This window comes from Stenella coeruleoalba (assembly GCF_951394435.1).
Source record: "Stenella coeruleoalba genome assembly, chromosome: 5".
Lineage (NCBI taxonomy): Eukaryota > Metazoa > Chordata > Mammalia > Artiodactyla > Delphinidae > Stenella > Stenella coeruleoalba.
In genome coordinates this window covers 23,770,094-23,794,917 of record NC_137150.1, presented here as the reverse complement: position 1 = coordinate 23,794,917, position 24,824 = coordinate 23,770,094, and the positions used below count along the sequence as shown (strand labels likewise).

General features: G+C 40.0%; 1 protein-coding gene across 1 annotated transcript in view; it reads right to left on the bottom strand.

Annotated features, from left to right (window-relative positions):
• Window positions 1–24,287, bottom strand: part of SLC9A9 (solute carrier family 9 member A9) — a 540,287-nt gene extending 516,000 nt beyond the window's left edge. Inside the window, exons 1-2 of the mRNA XM_079923147.1 lie at window positions 23,975–24,287; window positions 8,219–8,421 (exon numbers count right to left, since the gene is read on the bottom strand). Of these exons, the coding sequence (XP_079779273.1) occupies window positions 8,219–8,421; window positions 23,975–24,149 (378 nt within the window). The 5' untranslated portion in view covers window positions 24,150–24,287. The remainder of the gene's footprint in view (window positions 1–8,218; window positions 8,422–23,974) is intronic.
• Between the last annotated feature and the right edge of the window lie 537 nt (window positions 24,288–24,824).

Genomic DNA, 24,824 nt, shown 5'->3' with positions numbered 1-24,824 from the left:
CCATGTTCATTGTCTCATTATTTACAATAGCCAAGACATGGAAATGACCTAAGTGTCCACTGATGGATAATTGGATTAAGAAAATGTGGTGTATATATAGAGATATATGCAACTGAATTATTCGACCGTACAAAAGCAGGAAACCCTGCCATTTGCAACAACATGGATGGACCTTGAGAACATTATGCTAAGTGACATAAGACAGGGAAAGGCAACTACTGTGTGATCTCACTAACTTGGAATCTAAAAAGAAGAAAAACAACGAACTCATGGAAACAGAGAACAGATTGGTCGCTGCGAGACCTGAGAGATGAGGAGTGTGAAAAATGGTTGAAAGTGGTCCAAAGATACAAAGTTCCAGTTATAAGGTAAATAAATCCTGGGGATATAATGGACAGCATGGTGACTCTAGTTAATAACATTGTATTGTATATTCGAAAGTTGTTACAAAGTTAAAAGTCCTCATCACAAAAAAATTTGTAACTACGTGAGGTGATGAATGTTAACTAAACTTATTGCGATGATCATTTTGCATTTGATATAGATATATAGATATCTATATATCTATATAAAATCATTATGTTGTACACCTTAAACTAATATAATTTTATATGTTAATTTTATCTCAGTAAAATTGGGAAAAAAATTTAATGGAATATTTAGAGTCGAGACATTTCTGAAACCATTTCTCAGGCCAACATTCTACGAAGAAAGTTGAACAAAGGTGGAAGAAAACAGATAAAGCAAATTTAAAATGTCAGCTTTCTTTATTAACAACAGATCTCTTAACTAAGATTTATGATGAAAGTACCTAAGTCTATCCAAACAGCCTCATCCCACGCTCTGCCAAGCTTGAGATCCCCCAGGACAATCTCACGTGTAAGAGTCAAGACTTGTCATGATAAAGAAACATAAATTATGAATCCCTGTTCTCTACAGAATGGAGAAATAATTGATAGTGTCCTACAAATGTTTCTCCAAACCCAAAGTGCTGGTTTATCGTGATGCTTGCTTCTCTCATTGTGCCTAGAACAGTTTTAGAGATTTCTTTCCTGTCTTTTCTTTATCTTCTCCAAAAGTGTCCCAGCACTAACTGCACATATTTATCTCATGGTCTGATGACTCCTTCTGATCAAGCTGTTCCTGTTACTAGAAGAGCTTGCCTCTGAGCCAGAATAATCAAGCAAAAAGAAAGACTAGAAAGAACAGAAATAATTTACAAATAAATATGTGAGTATTAAGACTCTGAACGACAAACGGTCAAAATCACCATCAGAAAAAGCTGGACAGTGAGAAAAATATTAAGACACTGATGTTTTGATACTGCAAATACAAAATTATTTTTTAAAGTCATATAATTAGATGTGGCTATAAGGACTTCCTTAAAATATCTCAAAAATATACAGTATTATCAACACAATTGATAATAGCTTCAGTCTGACCTATTTGCCTGGTAATTCTCTTTACTGCAACAATAGGACAGATTACTCAGCAGTGTAACTTACTCCTTACCAAATGGTAACTTTCCTTACCAAATGACAGTGTCACTTGTCACACAGGAAGTGAAGACTTGGCAAACATTTCACTGGGTAGTTTCCTTCGACTTTTCACATTACAGTCAACTGACTTATAAATTATAGGAAGTATAAATTTAACCGTGCTGACAACTTTTTGAAAACCTACTGGGTCTGCAAGACTTTTCCAGCCAAATGGTCTGCTGACCTTTCCAACTCAATGTGGAAAAACATAATGTGTTAAGTCAATGATAAATAAATTAATGATGAGACAAATTAATTCATTCATCAGTTTTAAACTATACTTATGATTTTCCACTACAAACCAGCTCCTTCCCTTAACTTTTAAGGTCTCCATTTCTGTCCTGCCACTCTCTGTGAACCCACAAGAGAGGGTAGCAGAATTAGCTATACTCTCTTCCTCCTTGTGCCCAATTGGCCCAAACTCTACAGCGTCTTCCTTCCTTGCTTCTCTTCCATCTGCCTCTTGGTTACCATTCAAGCTTAGCCTCATCTGTCTCTCTGCTTTCATTCTCTACTTTGTACACAGGAGCCTAACTATTTCTTTCCTTTTGTCAACATTGCACTCTTCCACTGACTACCAATAGAGTAGGCATTACTCGGCCTGGCATTTAAGGGATTCCGTAACCAAGATCTGCCTTTATTCCCACACTATGTTTCACTGGTCTTCCGTACTTCAGATTATCGGAAATGCTTTTCTTTCTTGGAATACTCTCTACCCCTTTTTCTACCTCCACATCATGCTTTTATCTCTGCTTGGAATGACTCTCCTACCTTCACACACTACATATATCACCACCAGAGTTAATCAGCTATCCTTCTTTGAAATCTTTCCTGTCACCCTAACAAGAAATAATATTGCCCCCTCTGAATGTCTGTGGTATCTGACCCACTCCTTTGATAGCTGTCTTGTGGTGTATTTGTTCATTTATTCATATGATGTGTTTTCCCCAATTTACTAATAAACTCTTTGAGATCATTCTTTATTTCAGAATTGAAACGGATGAGACTCACTCAGTTCACTTGTGTTGAAAGAATGAATGAATGAATGAGTGATGGAGAAAGTTCTTTTATCTCCTGCTCTTCAAGAGCAAGATTTAAACTTCCTATTGATATGAAATTCAGAAATGCTTAGTAGACATTTTAGTATGCCTAAATACTCTGTAACAAATTAATGTCTGTAAAGCCACTGTGTAATAGAATATAGGCCCCACTCAGTTAAAACTACTTAAGGATACATTAGATCCACAGAACAGTTTGACAAACAGTGTTGGAAACATTAACTGGATAGATACAAAGCAACACGATCTAGTTTTATTCTCTCAGAAGGTTGTTTTGAGATCATCAGCTGCTCCTAACATATAGAAAAATACTGTTTTCACACATCTTTAAGCAAAAATATTTTTTCCTTATCTGCACTGAGCATGACCAAAAGAAGCTTGGCATATGGTATTTCCTGAAATTTTTATATGTTTATAATGTGGCATAAAAGCACAGTACACTGCTGCATATATACGTGCCAACAGCTCTCACATTTTCCAGTTTTATACCTTCTTATTGGAAGAAACTCAGGGAGCCATCAAGCCCAGAGCTGTTTCCAAACACATCAAGGCCTAACCGTTTCAGAAACGCACGTGCTCTTACAAGTACTCCAAGAGATGATTCTATAGCACAGGAATTTATTTCAGCCTCTTCAAATCCTGAAGTCAGAAATTTCATCCAAGCCCTTAAACTACATTCTTCTGAGAGTAAAACTCATTTCCTCATCCTGTAACTTTTGGAAACAAAGGCCAAATACTCCCTTAAATCTGTACCACAAAGAAAAAGGTCCCAGTGGAGCCGCACCAATGGCTTCTGTAACACCATGGTGCTAGACCTCTTTCTGTAATTCTGACCATCCTCTTCTCTTTCCAGCACTGGTCCTCACCTCCTTCCACCCATCTCAGCGTAAGATAGCCCAGGCCTCAGTCCTTCTCTGTCCACAGGGCCACTCGAGAGCCTGTCCAATGGTGTGGGATATGATACATCACTCAGGACTCAGAGTAAAGTGCTATGGGTCTCCGTTCTGCCTCTGACCAGTAGTGGGGCCCTGGACCTACCATGTAATTTCTCTGGATATGAATTTCTATCTATATGTACACAACTAAGATTAGATAATATCTTAATCTCTTCAACCATTAAGTGTGCAGGACACTATTCTACCAACTCCAAGATGATAATTTCCAAATAGTCTAGCTGTATATACTCCACCAAGCTCTCAGATTCTTCCATTTACTCCTTCATTCATTCACAAGCTATTTATTTAGCAGCAATATGCATCGGGCACCGTGGTAATCTTTGGGGATACACTGGTCAATAAAAAAGGCATGATCCCTGCCTTTGTGAAGTTTACAGTCTAGTGGACATCAAACAATGTAAGAATGATAATTAATAAGCAAGAAAATACATATAAAATTTCATATGGTGCTAAGTACTTTGAAACAAAAGAGAGGGCAGGAGAGAAAGAGAGAGAGGGGATACAGTGTGAGAAAATCACAGCGCAAGCCCTCTCTGAAGGGATGGCATTTCAAGATTCTAGGGATAAGAAGGAGGCTGACACCCAAAGAGAAGGAGTAAAACCATTTTAGGCAAAAAGAATAACATGTGTAGAGGTCCAGAAGCAAGAAAAGTACTTTGTGTATAAAAGGGGCTGATAGATCTGCAGCAGTGGAGGTGAGGAGAAGAAGCAGAAAAGTGGCATTTCTCTCCTCACTATATTCACCTGAACACAACACAGGACCAAAATCAGTGGTTCCCAAACTTGTCTGCACATTAGAATCACCTGGTGAAAGGGGGAAAAGCAGGGGCGGGGAGGGGGTTGAACTGAGAGATTGGGATTGACATTTATACACTAATATGTACAAAATAGATAAGTAATAAGAACCTGCTGTATATTAAAAAAAAAAGAATCACCTGGTGATCTTCGAAAAGTTCCAAAGCTCAGGTGGCACCCCAAACCAGTAAAATGACAAACTCCAGGGGTGGAACACAAGCATCAGGATTTTTTGCAGCTTCAAATGATTCCAAAATTCAGACAAGTTTGAAAATCACTGACTTAAATCAATTTTAGGGCTTAAGTTCTTCTTTTACTCTTCTCTAAAATGATGGAGTTCAACTTAATCAAGTCAGGGCTCTTTCTTTTTTTTTTTTTTTTTGCGATACGCGGGCTTCTCACTGCTGTGGCCTCGGGACGCGCAGGCTCAGCAGCCATGGCTCACGGGCCCAGCCGCTCCGCGGCATGTGGGATCTTCCCGGACCGGGGCACGAACCCGCATCCCCTGCATCGGCAGGCGGACTCTCAACCACTGCGCCACCAGGGAAGCCCAGGGCTCTTTCTTGCTCTAAATTAGATGATCTCTCTCCAGATGCAGATCCACAGTCATTTTCACCCATCCTCTTCCACAAATCTTCCTTCCCTCCCTTGCCTCTATCCTAGGACTCCCACATTCTCCCAGCCAGACCTGAAGCCTTAGAATCTTAGATTCTTCTCTTCACAGTGTTCCTATAAATCAAGCAGGTTCTGTTGATCCAAAGCGTTGATGAAGCCTTTCTTCCCTTTTCACCTAGATAATCACTTCCTGCAGCCTCACCCTCCAGTCCTGCCCACATCTTTCTGAACTCAATCCTGCTGCCTATTCAAGCCATAGCCACATTTCAAAGCCCTTCTCAAGTTCCACGTCCTCCAGGAAGACTCCCTAACAAACTCAAGTATCTATGACAACTAATCCGTAAAGTTTCATAATTCTCATTGTCTATATGATACAATTTAGAACTGAATTATATACTAATGTATATTATACATTGGTCTTATCTCCCCAAGGGATGTTAAATAAATGGAAAAAAATCCACATATTTTATTAATCCCTGGCATATATTAAGCATTCAAATATTAGTAGCAGCAATGGTAGCACTGGTCTTGGAGGTAGTGCAGTGGTGATGGTGTTGGCAGTGGTATTAGAAGTGGCAGTGGAAGTAGGAGTAGAGGCAGTGACAGCAACATAAAGGGCCTTATGACAGGTACTTTATATACATCATCTCATTTAAACATTAAAACAATCCTACAAAATAGTTCTAATCTCCCCACTTTACAAATAAAAAAGTTGGAGATTAGGAAGTTCAAGGAATTTACTCAGGATAGATGGCAGATCTATCTGGTCCTGAATTTTTTTCCCATTACTCCATGTTACCTCCCTATAAGCCTTCCAATAAACAGGCCCTTTTTTGGAATTCTTTTGCATCTGACATAAATTAATTGCTCGATTGATATGAATACTTGCATGCAGTGGACAATTCCCAGTAACAAATACAGACTATGGGCATTTCATTTTTGCAGACTAACTAGGGTCCCCCAAAATTGGCACTTAAGCAACAAATGTGTGTTAAGATATACTCTGGCCATTTATAAAAATGATCCTTTCCACCTAAAGTTGTCTAATATGGTAAGTGTACCAGTGGATGCCCCTTTCTCCACCAGCAAGGAGCTGGAGGATTTACCCTGGGTACTGAGCTGCCTATTGCCAACCTGGGATGCCACGAGGAACAAATGCTAATTGTGAGTCAATAAGTCACACAATTTAGAAGGTAGTCTATAAAATACTTGAGCCTTCAAGGTCATTGAAACATTTCATGTGCAGAACTCATAATCCACCCAATGAAAAGATCAAGAAGGCCCCAGAAACTTAGACATTTTCTCCATCTCTTGCCTTAATTTTTCAAAAGCAAACATTGGAGTTTGGCTGCTAATAAAAACAAATCAATAGGTGAACAACACAGTAACAAAATGTCTGATCAGGTGTTTGTAGGCTCTCCTGTTAGAGAACAATTTGCTATAAATAAAACAGAGATAATTATCAGCATCTTTGGGACGGGGGGGTGGTGGTGGCCAACCTGTTTGGAGAAATAGTGCTGCTTAGAAATGCAGATTAAATAGGTAAGAGAATGAGGAGGGAAATAATTTATGTTCTGATACTAAGCAAAGTAAAACTGAAGACAGTGTTTAAATTATGCCGCTGACAAGGTCACTTTAAAAAAATTATTTCAAGATAGATAGTTTTCTATTATTCATGTAAATAGAAACAATCTCATGGAAGAGATCATCCAAAATAGCAGATCTAGAAGTTGCTCCTATTTACTTCAGAAATACATTATTTAATTTGCTTTTTTGTGCTTCACTTCACTTTACTAAGTCTGATTTAGGCTAGTAGTATAATCAGTTTGACTTTCCTGAGCCCTCACCAAGTGCTAGGAGGAAGTTAATCTAGAATGTGCTAGTGGAAGACAATGTGAAAAAAAACCACTAGAAATTACTCATCTTGAATGAAGAAAAATCCAGATCATGTATCTCCCCTCCTGTCTCAAATCTCTTGAAATGAAAAAAAAATGTGTATTTTAAAAGAAAACTAAATTTATATGGGATAAAATTGATAAAGTGCACTTCCGTAATAGCAAGGAAGTTCTCGGCTCTGACACAAAACGATCTAGAATAAATCTCATAAGATCCTGATTCTTAGCATGTACTTGTGTTGTTAAACACAAATTCACTTATTCCAAAGACTGATCCACACACAAGACACCACAGAAGGTAATCTCACCTGTTTTCTGACCCAGAGTCCTGATAGTAGAAGAAAGTTTCCCTCCTAATAACTGAAGAAATTCACGCATTTGCAATAATAAAAACATTTTTAAAAGATGAGTAACTTCACAATTCTTTTTTCAATCTAAGATTCCCTAACTAAACTGATGGAGTCAAGATCTCTTGAGATTGACTGTGTGTCAGTGTATTTATAAACAGCCAAGTGGCCAATGTTTTGTGTTGGCAGCTAAAAGTCAGCCATTCTAGATCAAGGCTTGCAAGTGAAAATTTTTTTATTCTCCTCCATTTTCCTTTTGACTTAAGGGAGATTTAAACTGCATAGCCAGCTGGTAATACATACAACAACACTTAAAACACACATGTGGGACTTCCCTGGTAGTGCAGCGGTTAAGAATCCGCCTGCCAATGCAGGGGACACAGGTTCCATCCTTGGTCTGGGAAGATCCCACATGCCGTGGAGCAACTAAGCCCGTGCGCCACAACTACTGAGCCTGTGCTTGAGAGCCCGCGAGCCACAACGACTAAGCCCAACTACTGAGCCCAAGCACCGCAACTACTAAGCCCGTATGCCACAACTATTGAAGCCTGCGCGCCTAGAGCCTGTGCTTTGCAACAAGAGAAGCCACTGCAAGAAGCCCGCGCACCACAACAAAGAGTAGCCCCTGCTCACTGCAACTAGAGGAAGCCCATGTGCAGCAACCAACGCAACCAAAAATTAAAAAAAAAAAAAATGTGAAAACTTGAATCAAGTAACATGAAAGGCAGAGTCAGCTTAATTACTATTATCTTTTTACCTAATGTAACTGTGGCTTGCAAAACAGTTATAATAAAAAGCATTATTTTTCCAACTTCTAGAAAAAAAATACAGACAACTGAGCTTAAAATCAGAGTATATCAAGGCATTAACCACTTAGCTAAATCACCCCATTAGTGTGGTGTTGAAAAAGGGCATATGTATGTGTATGGATGCGTTACTTATGGTGGCTCATATATGACGCAATTATTTATACTGGAAAACAAAAATATGTGACCAGAGAGGGAGGATCCTTACCTTTTCAAGTATAGCGTTGCCTTGATGAGGATTGATGTTGTGCCGGCTTATTTCTCTCTTGTATTTATATTCATAAACTTGGTCAGTGATATTAATCAGCAGAGTTGAAGGGCTGAAGACCAGTTTTCCACAATCATACACAGTTCCACTTTCAATATCAGTTGGTGCTGTAGCGTATCGTAAAATTAATCCCATTACAAGGCCTAAAATAAAGAATAAATAATTGCACTGGAGAAATGTAATCTAAAATGTTCATCACTAGATGCTTTCAAATATATGATTTGTAACTTGTGTAGGTGGCAGGAGAAAGGGTCGTTGCCTGGTTTAGAAAATTGTTCACTCTTCCATAGATACCAGCTCAACAAACTGTATTGTTAAAATATTTGCGATGGACACTGTTAATACTTCTCCTTTTTTCCTTCCTAATGGATCCACAGGTTTTGGAGAGAAGAGCTACCCACCTCTTCTATCCATCCAAGTGCTCAAGAAAACCTTGGCTCCATGAGAGATACTGTAATCTAATCAGTCAGGAGATGGAATTCCCCTGGAGAAAGTTTCTGGTCCACAGATCAGCACATATCTGAGACAGCCCCATCAGACTAAAAGGTTGCACTTATATACTGTGGTTAGGGGACAAGTGTTCTTATTCTCTCCCTCAGGATATGATCAAGACAATATGTTTCTCTATTTTTTGCTGGCAGGTATCTTGTGACCTTGAGGGGATATAGTCCAAGGACACAGCCAATATCCTGAGGATGGTTGGACTGAGATATAGACAGAACCCAGGTCCTGGATGCCTTCACTGAGCCCTGGATCAACCTATCCTGGAGCTACCCTAATTCTAGACTTCCTGTTATGTGACATAATACATTTTCTAATTTTTCAAACAATGTAAAATCAAGTTTCTGCTTACCTGCAGCCAAATGCATTCTAATGATACAATATTCCCTTAGCAAAGAGTTGAACTCAAGTGACAATCCTTGACTTTTGAGTTTACAGACTCTGTTAGGATGCTCATGATAATCTGATAAATGTGAACTCTCTTAATATTGTGGATTTATTAACAAAATCACAAAGAAACTTTAGAGGTCCACACATTCCTCAATTTAAAATTAGGATTGATGTATTTGTTTTAGGATAAATCCACAGTTCACTCATTAAAACATCAAAGTTTGGAGGTTTTAACCACTCTTTTGTAGATCTAGTCATCTAATGGCCTTTCATTTATTCAATAAAACATTTGTTGGGTGCATATTTTGTTTCAGACATTTATAGACTTAAAATAAAAATACAGTCCCAGTCCTACAGGAGCTGAAGTTTATAAAGTGAAGATCCATAAGCAAACAATTATAATACAACGTGACGTGTGCTATGACCGCTGGTAAGTGCCCTGTGTTATACGAGTATAAAGAGGAGACACTCCAAGGCTCTGTGAATGATGCAAAGCTTTAGATGAATCTTAGAAGGTCACATAAGATTTGTCCAGATGACCTGAATCAAGGAATGAGTTGGGATCCAGGCTGCACATGTGGGTGGCAGCACGTGAGTTACGGCAGAGACAGATAAATGTTCCCTAGGATTTTTGTTTGCCAATGTGTAGAATAGTTGTCAGGAAGTGGCTGCTTGGCCATAGATTGTGTTTCCAGCTCTCTGGCGTTTGGTTGGGTTCTCACCAATGGAATATAAGCAAAAGTGATGTGTGCCACAGCACTGAAGAAGTAGGTGAGTTTTCTCCCTTCTCTTTCCCCATTTATCATATGGATGGGGCAGAAACAAAGGCCCTATAGGTATAGGTAGACAGAGTCACCACATTGAAGAAATCTGCGTCCCTGAGACACCAGGTAGGGAAAAGCCATCCGCCAACCAGGAAAACCTGCACTGGACTGTTACTTGAGTGAAAAGTTAACTTCACTTGTGTAGTCACTGAAATGTGAGTGGTTCTGTGTTAACAGTCACTAGGATAACCTAATAATATAATGTATAAATACAGAGGAATTTAAGAAATCTGATGGATTTAGGGAATCAGCAGTGGAGTAAGAAGAGAATAGGTGGAGAGAGACAGAGACAGAGACAAAGAGAGAGAAAAACTCTAGACCACAGGGGCCAGGTCATAAAGAGACTCCTCTGTCATGCTAAGAAGTTTTTATTTTTAACCCAATGGTAATATAGAACTATTGAAAGATTTTAGGCAGGACAGTAAAACAGTCAGATTTTCATATAAGATCTATCACTTTGGCAATAATGTAGAGAGCTAGAGTAATAGGTGAGAATGAAAGCAGATTTCTGTCAAAAATATTTTTACCTTACTTGTTCCTGCTTCAGTATTTGGCCCACTCCCCCATAACAGTGAGAAATATTTTATCTTAACCTTTGCCAGCAAGAAAAAATAAGTGATGGGTATGTAACCACCACGAGCACTTGACCCATCATAGAACAGTGGGCAGCCTTCCATGTGCTGTGTCAAATGACTACAATAAAACAAGTCAGGAAAGAGAAGGGAAGACACACCACATACACTGCACATGGTTTAGGGTGCCTGTGTAAGAACATCACTTTTCCAACACTCTAGTGGAATCCTAGGAAGGACTCATTTTCTAAAAGTTACTTGGCAATTACCGTGGATGATACTATGACCTCTGCTTTCTGCTAAATGGAATATAAAGAAGGGAAACAAGGTACTACATGCATAGGGCCTGAATGGAGAGAACCTGTATTGGTAATATCTGAAATTCCCAAAGGGTGAGCCGTGAGCCGCTTATTTTTGCAATATGCTTTCAGTGCGGTAGCAAGAAGTAAACATGTAGTGTCCACCATTTTTTCTCAAGCAGGGGAAACAAGTATTTGTCATAATAACAAGTGCTTAGTACCTGGGTTTCTGTGGTTAAATTCATACAATGCCTCAAAAGCTAAATGGCCGTGCCTGGCCCTCTGTACCATCTCTGGTTCCAGCGTTCGAGAACGGCACACTGGAGTAAGTGGAGTAAGCTCCTCGCTGCCAGAGGTGACCAGATGTAATAGCCATGAAAATGCACCTTGCAGATAGATCTCCCACTACGAGGAGTATGTAGTCTGACCAATGGTCTGGAATTCATGACTGCAGTCATGCTGAACCCAGCCAATGACTGATCGCAGCAGGGGCACTAAGACAGGGATATGGGACTCCTCTGAAGGGTCACCATGGCTCAAAGACTCCACATCAGCTTTGCCCAACCTTTCTTAGAACTGCACCGCAGCCTAAACCTTTTCCTACGCAGCCTCCCCTCCTTCCCTCTCTCCACAGGGGTTGGTTGGGCTGCTCCAAGACCTGATAGCTGGCCCAGCATCCGCAGTCTCCCTCCCCATTTTTCCTCAAAGGAATTTTCCCCCAATAAACATTTTGCACAGCTAATCTCTCTCCAGCATCTGCTTCTTGGAGGACCCAAATTAACACACTAGACAGAAGGCCCTGGCCCTCCTTCTCCCCAATCCCAAGAGTTGAGAGGAATCAACATCTTGGCACAGTACAAGGGCCAGTGGGGAAGCTGCAGCCTCACCATGCACTCGGTTAAGAAATGCATCCAGCATTTGTGTGCAGTAGCAGCAACGAGAAAATCCTTAATGTTGGAGGCCAGACATCTACTCAGAGAGCCTCATAATGCTTTTGACAGCCACTCAGAGCTTTAGCTGTATGCTGACACAAACGCAGAATGTTGAGTTAACACACTCCAGCCCAGTATTGCAGGACAGCAGGTGACAGATAAAGTAGGATTGCTAGTAGGAAGAAAATGCTAATGAAAAGGGGTTATTTTTATACTCCCACAAAGATACAGGGTAAACAGAACATCAACCACTTGTGCACAGAAGAAGAAAAGAGGGGACTGTCTACCATGACTTATGGACACAAACCAGTACTCTCTTTGGTAAGCCACGAACCAGAACCCTACCTGCCCAAGGAGAAAAGGAGGCAGCCTGTCCCAGCAAAGCAATACCACAAACACATGTGTGCATAGCCCTGACCCCAGGTTGTATCCTCACAAGCATGACACTTTGCTGAGCTCTGTCACTTGGCCGGCTGGTGGCATTACCTTCTCCAAGCAGAAACTCTAGTCCAGATGCATCCCCTGGGTCTACAAGTTTGAGCATCTGGGCAACTAGGGTGACAGCAGTGGGAACTTGCTTTCTAGTGAACGCTGACCTTGCCCCAGAAGCACACAAACCCCCAAGACAGATCTTGGAAAACAGACCTCATCCCTAAGGTCCTCACAATCCTACAAAGTCCATCTCAAGTCCCAGCTGGGGGACCTGTGCTCTGATGCAGCCTGTACTCACTAAGTTCCCTAATCTTTGAGTACTTATAGTTTGCACCACACCCTTTCTGGCCCCATTTCATATAAAGATATATATTGTTCAGCACTGCTCTGTAGAGTTTGGCTTTGTCACCCCCATTGGATAATGAGACTGTTTAGGGCAGAAGCTGTGCTATTCTTCATCTCTTTTTTCTCTAGAAAAGCCAAACACTTTAGGCAGTTATAACCCAACTTTCTCCAAGTCCACAAACTCTCTTGGATTCAAGAAGAAAAGGATCCTCTGAGTTTATGTAGTTAGTCAGTGACCGACATTTTAAAATGTCACATGTAAGGAGCATCACACCAAATGTTGTGATGTTCCTGTCCTTACAGAGCTTGCAATATAACTCTCATAGCGGATGCCTGACATACAGTTGACATGGTGATGTCTGTGGGAGAGGAAAGGAGGGACGCAGGAAGGAAGGAGGAAAGAGCCTCACGAGCACTCAAATGCGAAACACTTAGAAATATGAGCCTCCTCTTTCTGGACTGGCCCTCCATTCTCCACTTTGAAAATATGAGAAAACCCCACTCCCTTCCTCCCTCCTTCTGCTTTCATGCTACAGACATGGAAGGCGTTGCTCTAGGACTTGTGGGAATTATAAAAATGAATAAAATATGGCCCTGATCATAAAATATTAAAGTATTTTAATCCTACCAGGCGTCTTCCTTCTGCCCAATCCTATGATCCTGATTTCCAGTGAGAATAAGGTACAAGGGTTTCCTAAGTGTCTTCTTATATTAAGCCTGCATTTCATAACCAGTTCCCCTGCATCTTATTTAGTCATTCTACATGATGCTGAAATGTTATCTTAAAGAGAATTTTCTCAGAGGAATATAGATGGGGATTTACTTTTATATATAATGACCATATTTATATATAACGAAATGGATAACAGGATGGTTTTTAAAACACAACATGTTGAAATCTCTTTGGCTATGTGCAGACCAGTGATTGTGTGCACACACTATCATGCACACTGCCACACTGCATGGCACACTCCAGCGGGCTCCTTTCAGATTCTCTTCCTGTAGGAGTCACACAAAGCAACAAGCCCAACTACACACATGCATCAGACTATCACACAGGTATATTTAAATGCCACGTGACATTGGAGAGAATTTAGGAGCCTCAAGAAAATGTAGTTAATACATGAAGATTGAAGAACTGAGTTTTGTAGTTCTTTCACTCTCTATGCACGGAGTGGCTACCAAGAATAATCTAAATAAATGAGGTGTTGTCTCTTACTGAAAAAACAAGATAAATCCTTAAACTACGTAAAATGATATTTCAACTTAATAAGGGTATCAGACACTGCTGATTGGCAACTCAGCATCTATCCCCTCTTTTTCCCAACAAAACCCTGATTTCTTCGGCTAACCATCCCTCCCCACATGTGCTCGGGGTAAGGTGACCTCTCTCTCAGTTCCAAGGGTGTTTCTGTTCCCCTTGCTGATAATTGGTACTAGAAGGCATGTAACTCTATTCCTGTCAATAAAATGTGAAGAGAAGCTTGCTAGGAGGCTTCTTAGAAAAGTTTTGACATCCTAAAAGAGGGGCCGAGGAGAGATGAGCTCTCTTCTTCCTCAGGCTATTATTGTGCCTGGTCAGGACACCAGGAACTGCCATGCCCACCTCGCTCCCAGCCCGGCATTGAAGTCAGCACTGGGAATGGCAGAGCGGAGAAAAGGAAAAGAAACCTGCATCCTTGAAAACAACAGCAGTTGCTGAATCAGCCAGCCCTGAAGACTACTCTTCTCCGGACTTCTAGTTATGGGAGATAATAAATTGCCATGTTGCTTAAGTCTGTCTGAGTCAGGGTTCCTGTGACTAGCAGTGGAACACATCCTAACAGATACCGTTTTTTTTTTTTAACAAGTCAATGTACAAAGTCCCAAAGAACCCTAAAGGAGAGATCAACTAACTCCACCCCCTAACGTGTTAAGGAAGGCTTCGCAGAAGAGCTTCCTAAGGATGCACTGGATTTGCAAGGGAGAGAAGAGGGCGTGGACTTTATAGGCAGAAGCACATGGAAATAAATAAGTGGGGTGCTAATCGGGAACATCGAGCAGTTTGGGTGGCCCACTAGGGCACCTGAGATCAAGGACCCCAGTGAGGGTGTTCAAGAGGGAGAGATGGTTGCCAAGAAGATCCTGAGGAAGAACAGAGTGAGCTCCTTTTGAAGAGGCAGATTTGTTCTGTTTCGAGGCAGAGGAAAGAGCGTTTGGAGAAAATTATCCGAAGAGAGAAAAGAGAATTGAGAAACAGTGGGAACATGGAGAGGAAGTTAACATCAGAAAGAGTGTCTATTTATGTGAAAAAGAATTTAACAAAGGAATTTGAGAAGAGGAATTTCAAGATGACAGGAATAAAATAAAGCCAAGGAAGAGTGTTCTTTACCACTCTTAAGACTTTTTATAGTGGGAGACTCTTTAAGGCAGGGAATCTAAGATGTTATTTCAGTCACTCAGATTAAAAAATATGAACTAGGGATCCAAATGTGGAAATGAAGAAGGAAAGGGTGTGATAAATATTCGAAGGAAGCCAAATCGGTGGACACCGTTTAACTGTAAGATAGTATTCACAAATATTAGATATTACGTGTTATCGCTACAATTTTTAACTGTTTACTTGATATTTATCCACCTCTACCGTCTTATCAAAGCCTTTGTCAGAACACTGATTTACAGGGATGATATGGGTTTGAGTTTCAAATGCTAAATGCATTCCCTAACATTTTCCTTTAGCAGTTTAGTTTTACACTGAGATTAGTCAGGGATAGAACCAAAAGTAAAAATATACAATGCCTTCTGGCTATTTAGGGCTTTTGTTCTCTCTCTGCCCTCCCACCAACCTTCTAAATTCAAAGGACTAAAGGAAGGTGTGGGTGTTGCTAAAAGGGACATAATTTATTGCTTTGTGCTGGCTCACTACCAGCTTGCTTTGCTGAAGAAAAGCATCCCATAACGATTTCAGAACAGGTCTGTCTGGGGCATCTGCCCACAAGAGTATCCCATGATATTCCAAGGTGGAAAGTGGTCCATGAAGCTGTTCCACCTTGGGATGCTTCATCCATTCAAAGTTCTATCTTCTCACAGGTTAGAGTCATATGTGAAATGACAGAGTCCCAACCATGAGATCTTCCACCATGGTAGGCTGCCCGATGTGCACATCCATCCTTGGTGCATACCAGACAACACACACATGCACACACTTGTGCATACAACACACACAAACACACACATTTCACAGCACTCCGGGATTCCTAACATAACACTATAGGTAACTTTTCTCTAGAAACTATCTCAGCCACAGCTTATATGCAGCTAATACCCTTCCTTGAAATCATCTTAGAAAGTTTACAAAAGAAATATAGAGATATCTACCTAGATAAATACTGACTAAAACAAAATGATTTCTTTTATAATGTTTACACAGAACAGTCTATTTTTTCTCAAACCAGAGGTGGAAATGTCACAAAGTATTCTAGATAGTGAAAGAGGAAGGGACTCTCCAATACATGGAGATTGTCTCCCAAACTCTCTCTTCATCACAGCAGCGTAATGAAGTGAGAAAGAAAAAAGATAGGAGAAAAGGAGACAAAACTAGAAACTGGATGTTTCATTTTCCTAGTGGAGTAGTTCTCAGACTTTAGTGCATCAGAAACCTCTGAAAGTTTCATTAAAACACTGCTTTGCTGGACTCCAAGTTTTTGACCTAATAAGGCTGGGTCGGGGGCCACATATATACATTTCTAACAAGTTTTCAGGTGATGCTGATGCTTCTGGAACCCTACTGTGAGAAGCACTGTCTTGTAAGACAGCAGTTTCTACCAATACGACTGCCATCACAGTCACAGAACTCCATCAAAATCCATGTCACCTCAGGTTCATGCACACAGGTTTCATCAAGCTTGGAGAGCCCAGAGGTATAAGTAATTTTATCTTCAGTCTCTTCCAAAAATTTAATTCCATTAAACTAAGGTTAGATGAAAGCCTAGTTTTGCACACTCCACATGAATAAGGCATTTGCAGTTCCTTCCCCACCCATTCTGACAATCACAGGCATTTAAAACCAGAATCACTGTGGACTTGCAACACCGCCTTCCCTGATGCTGTGGCAGGTGTTTCCGGGTCAGCCTCATCACTCTCACTGGGACATTTCAACCCGGCTGCTTGGCGTGGATGTGCTTTCACAATATTGCCCCACTGTCTTTCCCATGCTGGGCTTTTGGCTATGGACAGTATAATGTTTCTGAGGCCTCAAGGTAAAAAGAAAACTTAAAGACCCACCTCCCTTTCCCAACCTCTCCGCACTCCTAACTTCCTGGGAGAGTTAAATACCAACAGCAGACTTTGACGAGAAGACAACTGTGGCCAGAATTTGAGAGCACTAGCTTCCAAAAATGGTGTTTCTCCCAATTATTGTGGGCAGCCTTGGCCATAGTTGTAAATTTTTTGTTTCTGTTTCCTTAGATACAAACTGAAGATCCTCAGACCTTTTCTGCATGGATATGGTGATGATTAGCCATGAGGGTTAATGTGTAGTTAGATCTTTCAACCTCTTTCTTTTATAAACTTTCTAAAGTACTATCACCTGGCACAAAATAGACATTTATTAAGTAACAGCAACACTTCTAGGGCTAAATGTGTGATACAGGTGAAAGAATATGGGTTTTATGATCGTGGGTTTGAAGTTCAGCCCTGGTGGTTACCAGCAAGTCACTTTATGTCTCTGAGTGTTGGTTTCATCATCTGTAACATAAAAATGACAATATCTCCCCTGTGCAACACACACATGCACACACAAACACACCCATGTTTGTGATACCCAGTGGCCTTATGGAGCCAAACTGCCAAGGTATGAGTCCCAGCTTAGGTACCTAGTACGTGTGACCTTAAGCAGGTTACTTAATTTTTGGTGCCTCAGTTTCCCCACATAAAAAATGGTTGTTGGGCTTCCCTGGTGGCACAGTGGTTGAGAGTCCGCCTGCCAATGCAGGGGACACAGGTTCGTGCCCTGGTCCGGGAAGATCCCACATGCCGCGGAGCAGCTGGGCCCGTGAGCCATGGCCATTGAGCCTGCGCGTCCGGAGCCTGTGCTCCGCAACGGGAAAGGCCACAACAGTGAGAGGCCCACATACCGCAAAAAAAAAAAAAAAGGTTGTTGTGAGGATTAAATGAGTTAATATATGTAAAGTACTTATGACAGCATAATTCATACTGTAAATGCTATTTGTGTTAGCTATTTTTATTATTGTTACTTGTTATATTGTTATTTTTATTATGTTATTTTGACATAATAAATGTTTAGCAAATATTAGTTTATCATGTTACCACTTGCCTAACCATTTAGACTATATATAATATCTCCATAAACAGTTTAAATCAAAAATTCATTTTCTTGATGTGCACGATCATTGGCCTTTAGAGTCTGAGATGGGATCCTTTGAGGCAACACAGTAGTTTGCTCTACGGGCTTCCTCTGCAGCTCCTTAGTGATTCAGAAGCACAGCAGGATACATAGGAGGTTATTTTCTTAAAATCAACTTTTAAAAACCTACACAAAGCTATACATCTTTGATTTTTTCCACTTTTTCAAACTTTCTTTGGCTAACACTTTACAGCATGGAAAACCTGGCCCTGATCTCCGAAGCTTCTTAAAACCAACCTCTTTTTCCCTCAAGAGGGAAAGCAAGTTTAATTCATTAGGCTCTTAACCCTAATTACCTTTCCTGCAGATCCTTTCAAATTAAATCAGAGCCACTCCGGTTTTCATATGACATGCATCCACAGATCCCCAAATCCACAGCCAGACCTCACTGTTCTGATGGTATAACTTTCTCTCTGTGCCTTTCTAACAGGAATTCAATAGGATTTACTGAGCATTCCATAGAAAATCAGAGCAGAACTGGAAAAACTAGAATGGTAAAATAACACTAATTAAAATCCCATCTGGGAGAAAGACTCGGATGTCATTATAGGCTGGTAGGGTTCTGGGAAGAAAAGCTACTGGTTTGAGTTGGAGTGGCTGAGAGTTGCCTGATGGCTAATGTCAGTCTTAGCCTGAATTTTGAAGGACTTTTTTTTTTTTTTTTTTTGCTGTGTGTGGGCCTCTCAGAGCTGCGGCCCCTCCCGCCGCGGAGCACAGGCTCCGGACGCGCAGGCCCAGCGGCCAAGGGCCACGGCCCACGGCCCACGGGCCCAGCCGCTCTGCGGCACGTGGGACCCTCCTGGACCGGGGCATGAACCCGCACCCCCTGCATCAGCAGGCGTACTCCCAACCACTGCGCCACCAGGGAAGCCCTTGAAGGACTTTTGAAGCTGGAAGGAAGGTTAGTGAAATCTTCTATTTCATTTCTTCCTCATTTTATAGATAAGAAAACTAGGGCTAGAGATTAAATTGCTTGCCCAAAGTAATGCATCTAGCTACTGAAAAAAAAGAAAATCATAAGGATTTAAAAACCCAAATCCCCAAGAGAGCATCCAATGCTTTCTCCATAAAGCATGCTACATTTGCATAAGTAAAAAGCCTCAGGAGGGCCTTCCAGGCAGGGAGAAGGGTGTGAAGTCAACATCTCCTATGGACCTGGCAGTCAAGGAGGTAGGGCTGGACTGAAGCAGAGTAAAATGCATCAGCAGGGGAGAGCCACACCATGTCCACCAAGACAATTTTATCCTGAGGAACCTCCAAGCAGTGCTAGGATAAAATTAATGCCTTATGATTTTTTAAGAAAAATAGCTTTTAAAACCTTAGTGCTTGACTAGGTAACTATGTTTTCTTTAAATCTTGAAAAACAGGCCGTTGAGTGAACTCAGCTGGCCTTATGAAACCGCTAAATATATTCTTAGAGCATCAGACATAGTCTAATAGGTTAATATAATATAGTTTAATGAATTCAAAATCTAAACTTTGTGGCTTAAAATTTCCCTTCAGCCCACTAAACAGTGAGCAAGATTTCCCCTTGTATTTGGAGACTGTCCCTCATATTATAAGGCTGTGAAATCAAAGGTAGAATTCTAAGAGATTTAAATTGTTCTGTCCCTAAACTCAGATCCCAACCCTCAAATGCATGGCATTATGAATGTCCTACAAAGTAAGGGAGCCCCCAGTGATGTGTAATGGAATTGTTAATGCTATCAGGGAACAAGGAGCAATTTTTCTTTTGTGAACAACGAGCAATGGATACAGGGCCCTAAGTGAGCAGCGCTAAGTGCACCATCTGCTGCCAGTCAATATTTTGACCATTAATAGTCTCTTAAGCTTTTAGTCCAATTTAAGTGAATATCATCATGGCTTATACTTTAAGCCAGTTATGGAGTCTAATCCTTTGATTTTGAAATAATGAGAGCTGTAGAATGTCATGAGACACAATTACCAACCACTGTTCCTGGTGAAGCAAAAATATTGTTAAAATGCTGCCACTAATTTTTAAAAGCATCCTAGGACCCTTGATACCAAGAAAGATAGGTTATTTGTATCTGGAGTATCAGAATTATCTCCAAGGAACTCCAGAGTCAAACCAGACACCACCCATGATTTTTCTTGGCCTCTACAACACTTCATATAATATAAGGTTAACAACTTGGAAATTGTTCCTAACAATAACTATAAAAGAGCAGTTAAATGTTGTTTGATCACTTTTCTCCTCACTTTTATTTAATTGCTCATTTCCTAAGACCCTGCTCCCTAAAATTTTTTAATTGGATTTCCCCATATACAGATAAAATGCATCAACATCTAGTGTGTCTTCTAAAGGATAACTGACACATATCGGCAGAATAGTGACAGAAAGGCAAAAGGCTGGCTGGGCTGAAACAGGAAATCCAGGGCCTTAGAAAAATATTTATGGTCCTTGATGCAGAGGAAAATGAAACGTTATACAAATAGTTGACGAGAGTAAGAGCAGTAGTCAGTCTAGTAGGGGAACTGTTAGTCAAATTCACTGATAAGCGTCAGGTACAGGACCAAGCAATTTTAGAAGATGTTTCATTACAAGCATATCTGTCTGTAAGATGGAGATGACTGAAGTACAGTTTACTTTCAAGTGTTCATCTTCTTTAAGATAAAAAAAAACTTTTAAAAGTTCAACGTGAACCATAGTTTTGTTTCTTTTCTTCCCCATTGATTATCACCAGGCCCCTGGCAGAACTCTCACAAGAGCCATGGCTTCCATCCTCTGGTGATGAAGGGGTTTATTTGGTCTTACTCTGAAATTTCATTCTTTTGGACTTTCTGGAAAATAGAATCTATCTGACTAATCTTGAAAGCATAAACAATATGAGGATGCATCTGGATCTCACAGATACATCTTCTCTCTACGACAATCATTGAAAGAATTTGTTTATTTTAAAATATCTTCAGCATCTCTTAATAGAGATAGCCCAGCTCGGTGGCTAATTACATGACCTTCATATCTCTAAGTCTTCATTTCCTTACTTGTGAGATGAGGAAGCTGGACTTCCAATCTCTGACTCCTTCCCAATATATGAATTTCAAATTCAGTTACAGCTACTGGGAGATTCATTCACTTGGCATCTCCCTTCCCCTTACCATGCTAGTGGGAACCTGCTGTATAGCGCAGGGAGCTCAGCTTGGTGCTCTGTGGTGACCTAGATGAGTGGGTTGTGGGGGGAGGTGGGAGGGAGGTCCAAGAGGGAGGGGATATATGTATACGTATAGCTGATTCACTTCGTTGTACAGCAGAAACTAACACAACATTGTAAAGCTACTATACTCCAATAAAACAACAACAAAAGGTTTATCTGAATGTCCCTCTTATTTCTCTGTTGTAGTTTCAGACGATTTTATTACATCACTGACAGAAAGTCCCTAATAAATATTTCAGACATAACATTTAGATCATCCCTGAAGAAGAAATATGAGATGTCACCAGTGCTATCCATATGGACTATTTTCAGAGATTATCAGTGAGAACTCTTTTGAGATGAACATGAACCTTACTAGACCTGTGGATGAGTCAAATCACATGGACGCCGCCATGAGTAGCTATTCAGTTTAGGGGAAGTTCACTTCTTTGAGATTTAGTTTCTTCCTCTGTATAATGAGGCGGCTAGAGAAAATAACCTTTAAGATCTCCTTAAATTCCAACAATTATAATTCTATGCCAATAAAAAAAAACTAAACAACACTAAAATAAAAGTCTTTTCACTGAGTTATACAGCTCAAGATAACTCAAGGATACTAAAAATTCTAGTAATGGGATAGTTATACATATATGTGGATGTCTCCATAATTTTTATAATCCTTATACATTGCAGTGTTTCAGAACTTGCTTTCAATAACTCCCATATAAAAAAAATTTATAAAAGAAGGACAGAAATCAGACAGCTCAACTTAATCCCACACAAACCTTAAGCTTAAACTGCCTTAAGAATAGCAATTTAGAGAAACACTATCTCAACTATTGCTCAATGTGCTAATATTTTTTCTTCTTTATTGAAGTATAGTCGATTTACAATATTGCATTAGTTTCAGGAGTACAGCAAAGTGATTTGGTTTTACATATATATACATACATACACACACACACACACACACACACACACACACACACATATATAAAACCGAATCTTTTTAAAATTCTTTTCCAGTATAGTTTACTACAAGATATTGAATATAGTTCCCTGTGCTACACAGTAAATGTGCTAATATTTTATGACTTCAACCACAACTTAAAAGTATTTCCTGCAGTTTTTAAGGATTAAAAGTTAATCTGGGAATTTTCATGTTAAAAAGTAAAAGTTACATTTATGTGTCGTGAGTACAAAGTATGTCTGAATTTTAATAGGTCACCAAAATTTAATCAAAAGTTTTACAAAACAGTGTCTCCATCATAGATAAGCTGAAATTGGTAAATGAGTCATAGTTCAATCAAATTCAGGGCTGTGAAGAAATCTTCCCCTCTAAGAAAGGGTCATAATTTTAAAACCAGTGTTGTTTTGCTAAACTATATATAGCCCTTTAATTTAATGCCAAGAATTACATTGTTTCTGGCTTCTCAGATTACATCCTATATCCTCTTTGATTATTTATTAGACGAGTCAGTAGAAAGCCTGGTCCACTGATGGTGGAGAAGGGCAGTGACTGGCGCCGAGGGCTTTACATCAGCTGGTGTCACTTCCCTTCTCTCTGACCATTTCTCTTTAACCTGATTGTAAGTTTTTCCCCTCAAACGAGAGTTTTGTTATGTTTTTTAAGTCCCTCAATGGAAAGGAACTTAACTGTGCTCTGAATGGACCAGCACATCAGTCTCCTGAAAGAAATTACACTGCTTAGCCTAAAACTTCTGCCTTCTAGCTCAAGTATCTCACAGTGGGATCCAGCTAAGGCATCTGATTTCTTATGGTCTCAAATCATGACTGTACATTGTTATCATCAGGACATCATATGGTTAGCATATAAAATGTGCACGGATCCTGTTCCCTGAACCTCGGGGGTATAAAAGGCTTTAGGACTTCCAAAATAAGGGAAGTGAAATATAAAAGTATATTCTTTACTATGACTTATAACAATGCCTCAGCTGTTTCCACTGTGTTCAAAGTTCCTATCCATTATCAGGCTAAGAGTGGTAAAGCAAACTATTTCATAAATCAGATCAGTTTTAAAACCACCAGTGTCTTACACTTTACTTTAAAAGATGAGAGTACATACTGGAAAATCTCTGTCACATTTTATTAAGCTTTCTGAAAGGAATGACATGGTAAGTTGCACAGAAAGAGCAATACTTGGGAGCTTAAAAGGTTAAATTCTTTTCCACACCTTGTCCCTCCCTCCAAAAAAGACGATACATAGTAAATCATACTAATAATAACTATAAACTAGAAATTATGAAATCAGGCTAAGAAATGAAGAGCACTGCATAAAGAAACTTGTGTATTATAAGAAAATAAAACATGCTCATATACTTAAAATAGATTTGAACAAAATTACTCCAATAGTAGGGGTGGAATACATACGTTCTGCAAGTTTTCTTCTTGAAACTAGTTGATGTAAGAGGATTTACTCAATACATGTTTAAGTGATGTTATTTCTAGAACTTTATAAAGCCCATCAGCCCCTCCAGTGAAAGAAGGCTGCTCTCTGTGACTTCCCAATGTCTATCATTACAAAAACAAACAGCTAGCCCTGTTTGTCTCCCCACATGACAATGGACCTGCATCTGTCGACAGGCTCGCATTATGTGCTGCGTGAGAACATGACTGTGACATTTACTCTTGTGACAAGGCAAATTTTGGCAGCTCATCTGGATAGAGATGAGCATTCATTATGCTGCAGCACCTTTCATCAAGCTAATGACATTTCAATCAGCATGTTTTCTCCAGTTTCGGTACTTTGCCATCTGAGCACAAGTCTCTAATTACGCCCAAGCAACAAGTTTCACATCAATCCTACAGTTTCTGCACTCACCGTACACCATCGCTCCTCCGGTTTCATGCAAGAAGCGAAATCGATGATTTTTAAATAACCAGATTGTCAAAATGGTAAGGATGAGCAAAAAATTAAAGACAAGCAGCTCCACCGCTCCCTGATGTTGAAACTGATACTCGTCCCTCTCTGACATGAACCTTTGCTGTCTCTCCATTCTCCAGTCTACTCGGGATTCCTTAGATAAAAACCTGGATAAGGACTGTTTTATCAAGGTTTGCCTAAGACGGTCTGGCTGCCTGAGGATTTCAGGATAACACTGCCACTTAAGTTGCTACTTCATGAGCATTCTGCCTTGGCTTAGTATTCAGATGGCTTCTAGTTACAACTTCCTGTTTCTCTCTTAAAGCAGCCTCGTCTCTTTTCAAACTCCAGAGTGTGGTTTCATCATCAACGCTTACTGTCTTTAAATGATTCATTCCATGAAATTAACTTTCATATCGGACAAACCTGCTATCAGTCATTCTGAGATCTTGAGTCATGATCTTATCGTTTAGAACAAGTCTTCTTAAGCTGCATAACAGGTGAATTGTAGATTAATAATAAAGCAGATCACCTTACATCACCAACATTTTCTAAATTCAAAAAGCCAATTCCTGAATCATAACCTCACTCACATGCGAGATTTTTCCTTTCCAACCAAAGCCTAGCAATGTGATGGGGACAGACTGAAAATGATTTCACAAGGATTTTTTTTTTTTAAGTTTAGAAGCAAGAAATAATTTTGTCTATGAATGTCCCTCTGGTTTTATATAACTGGTAGTCACAAGAGCAGTATTTAAACTCTGAATCAATTGCTTTTCTTTTAACAAGAATAAATGAAAGCACAAGA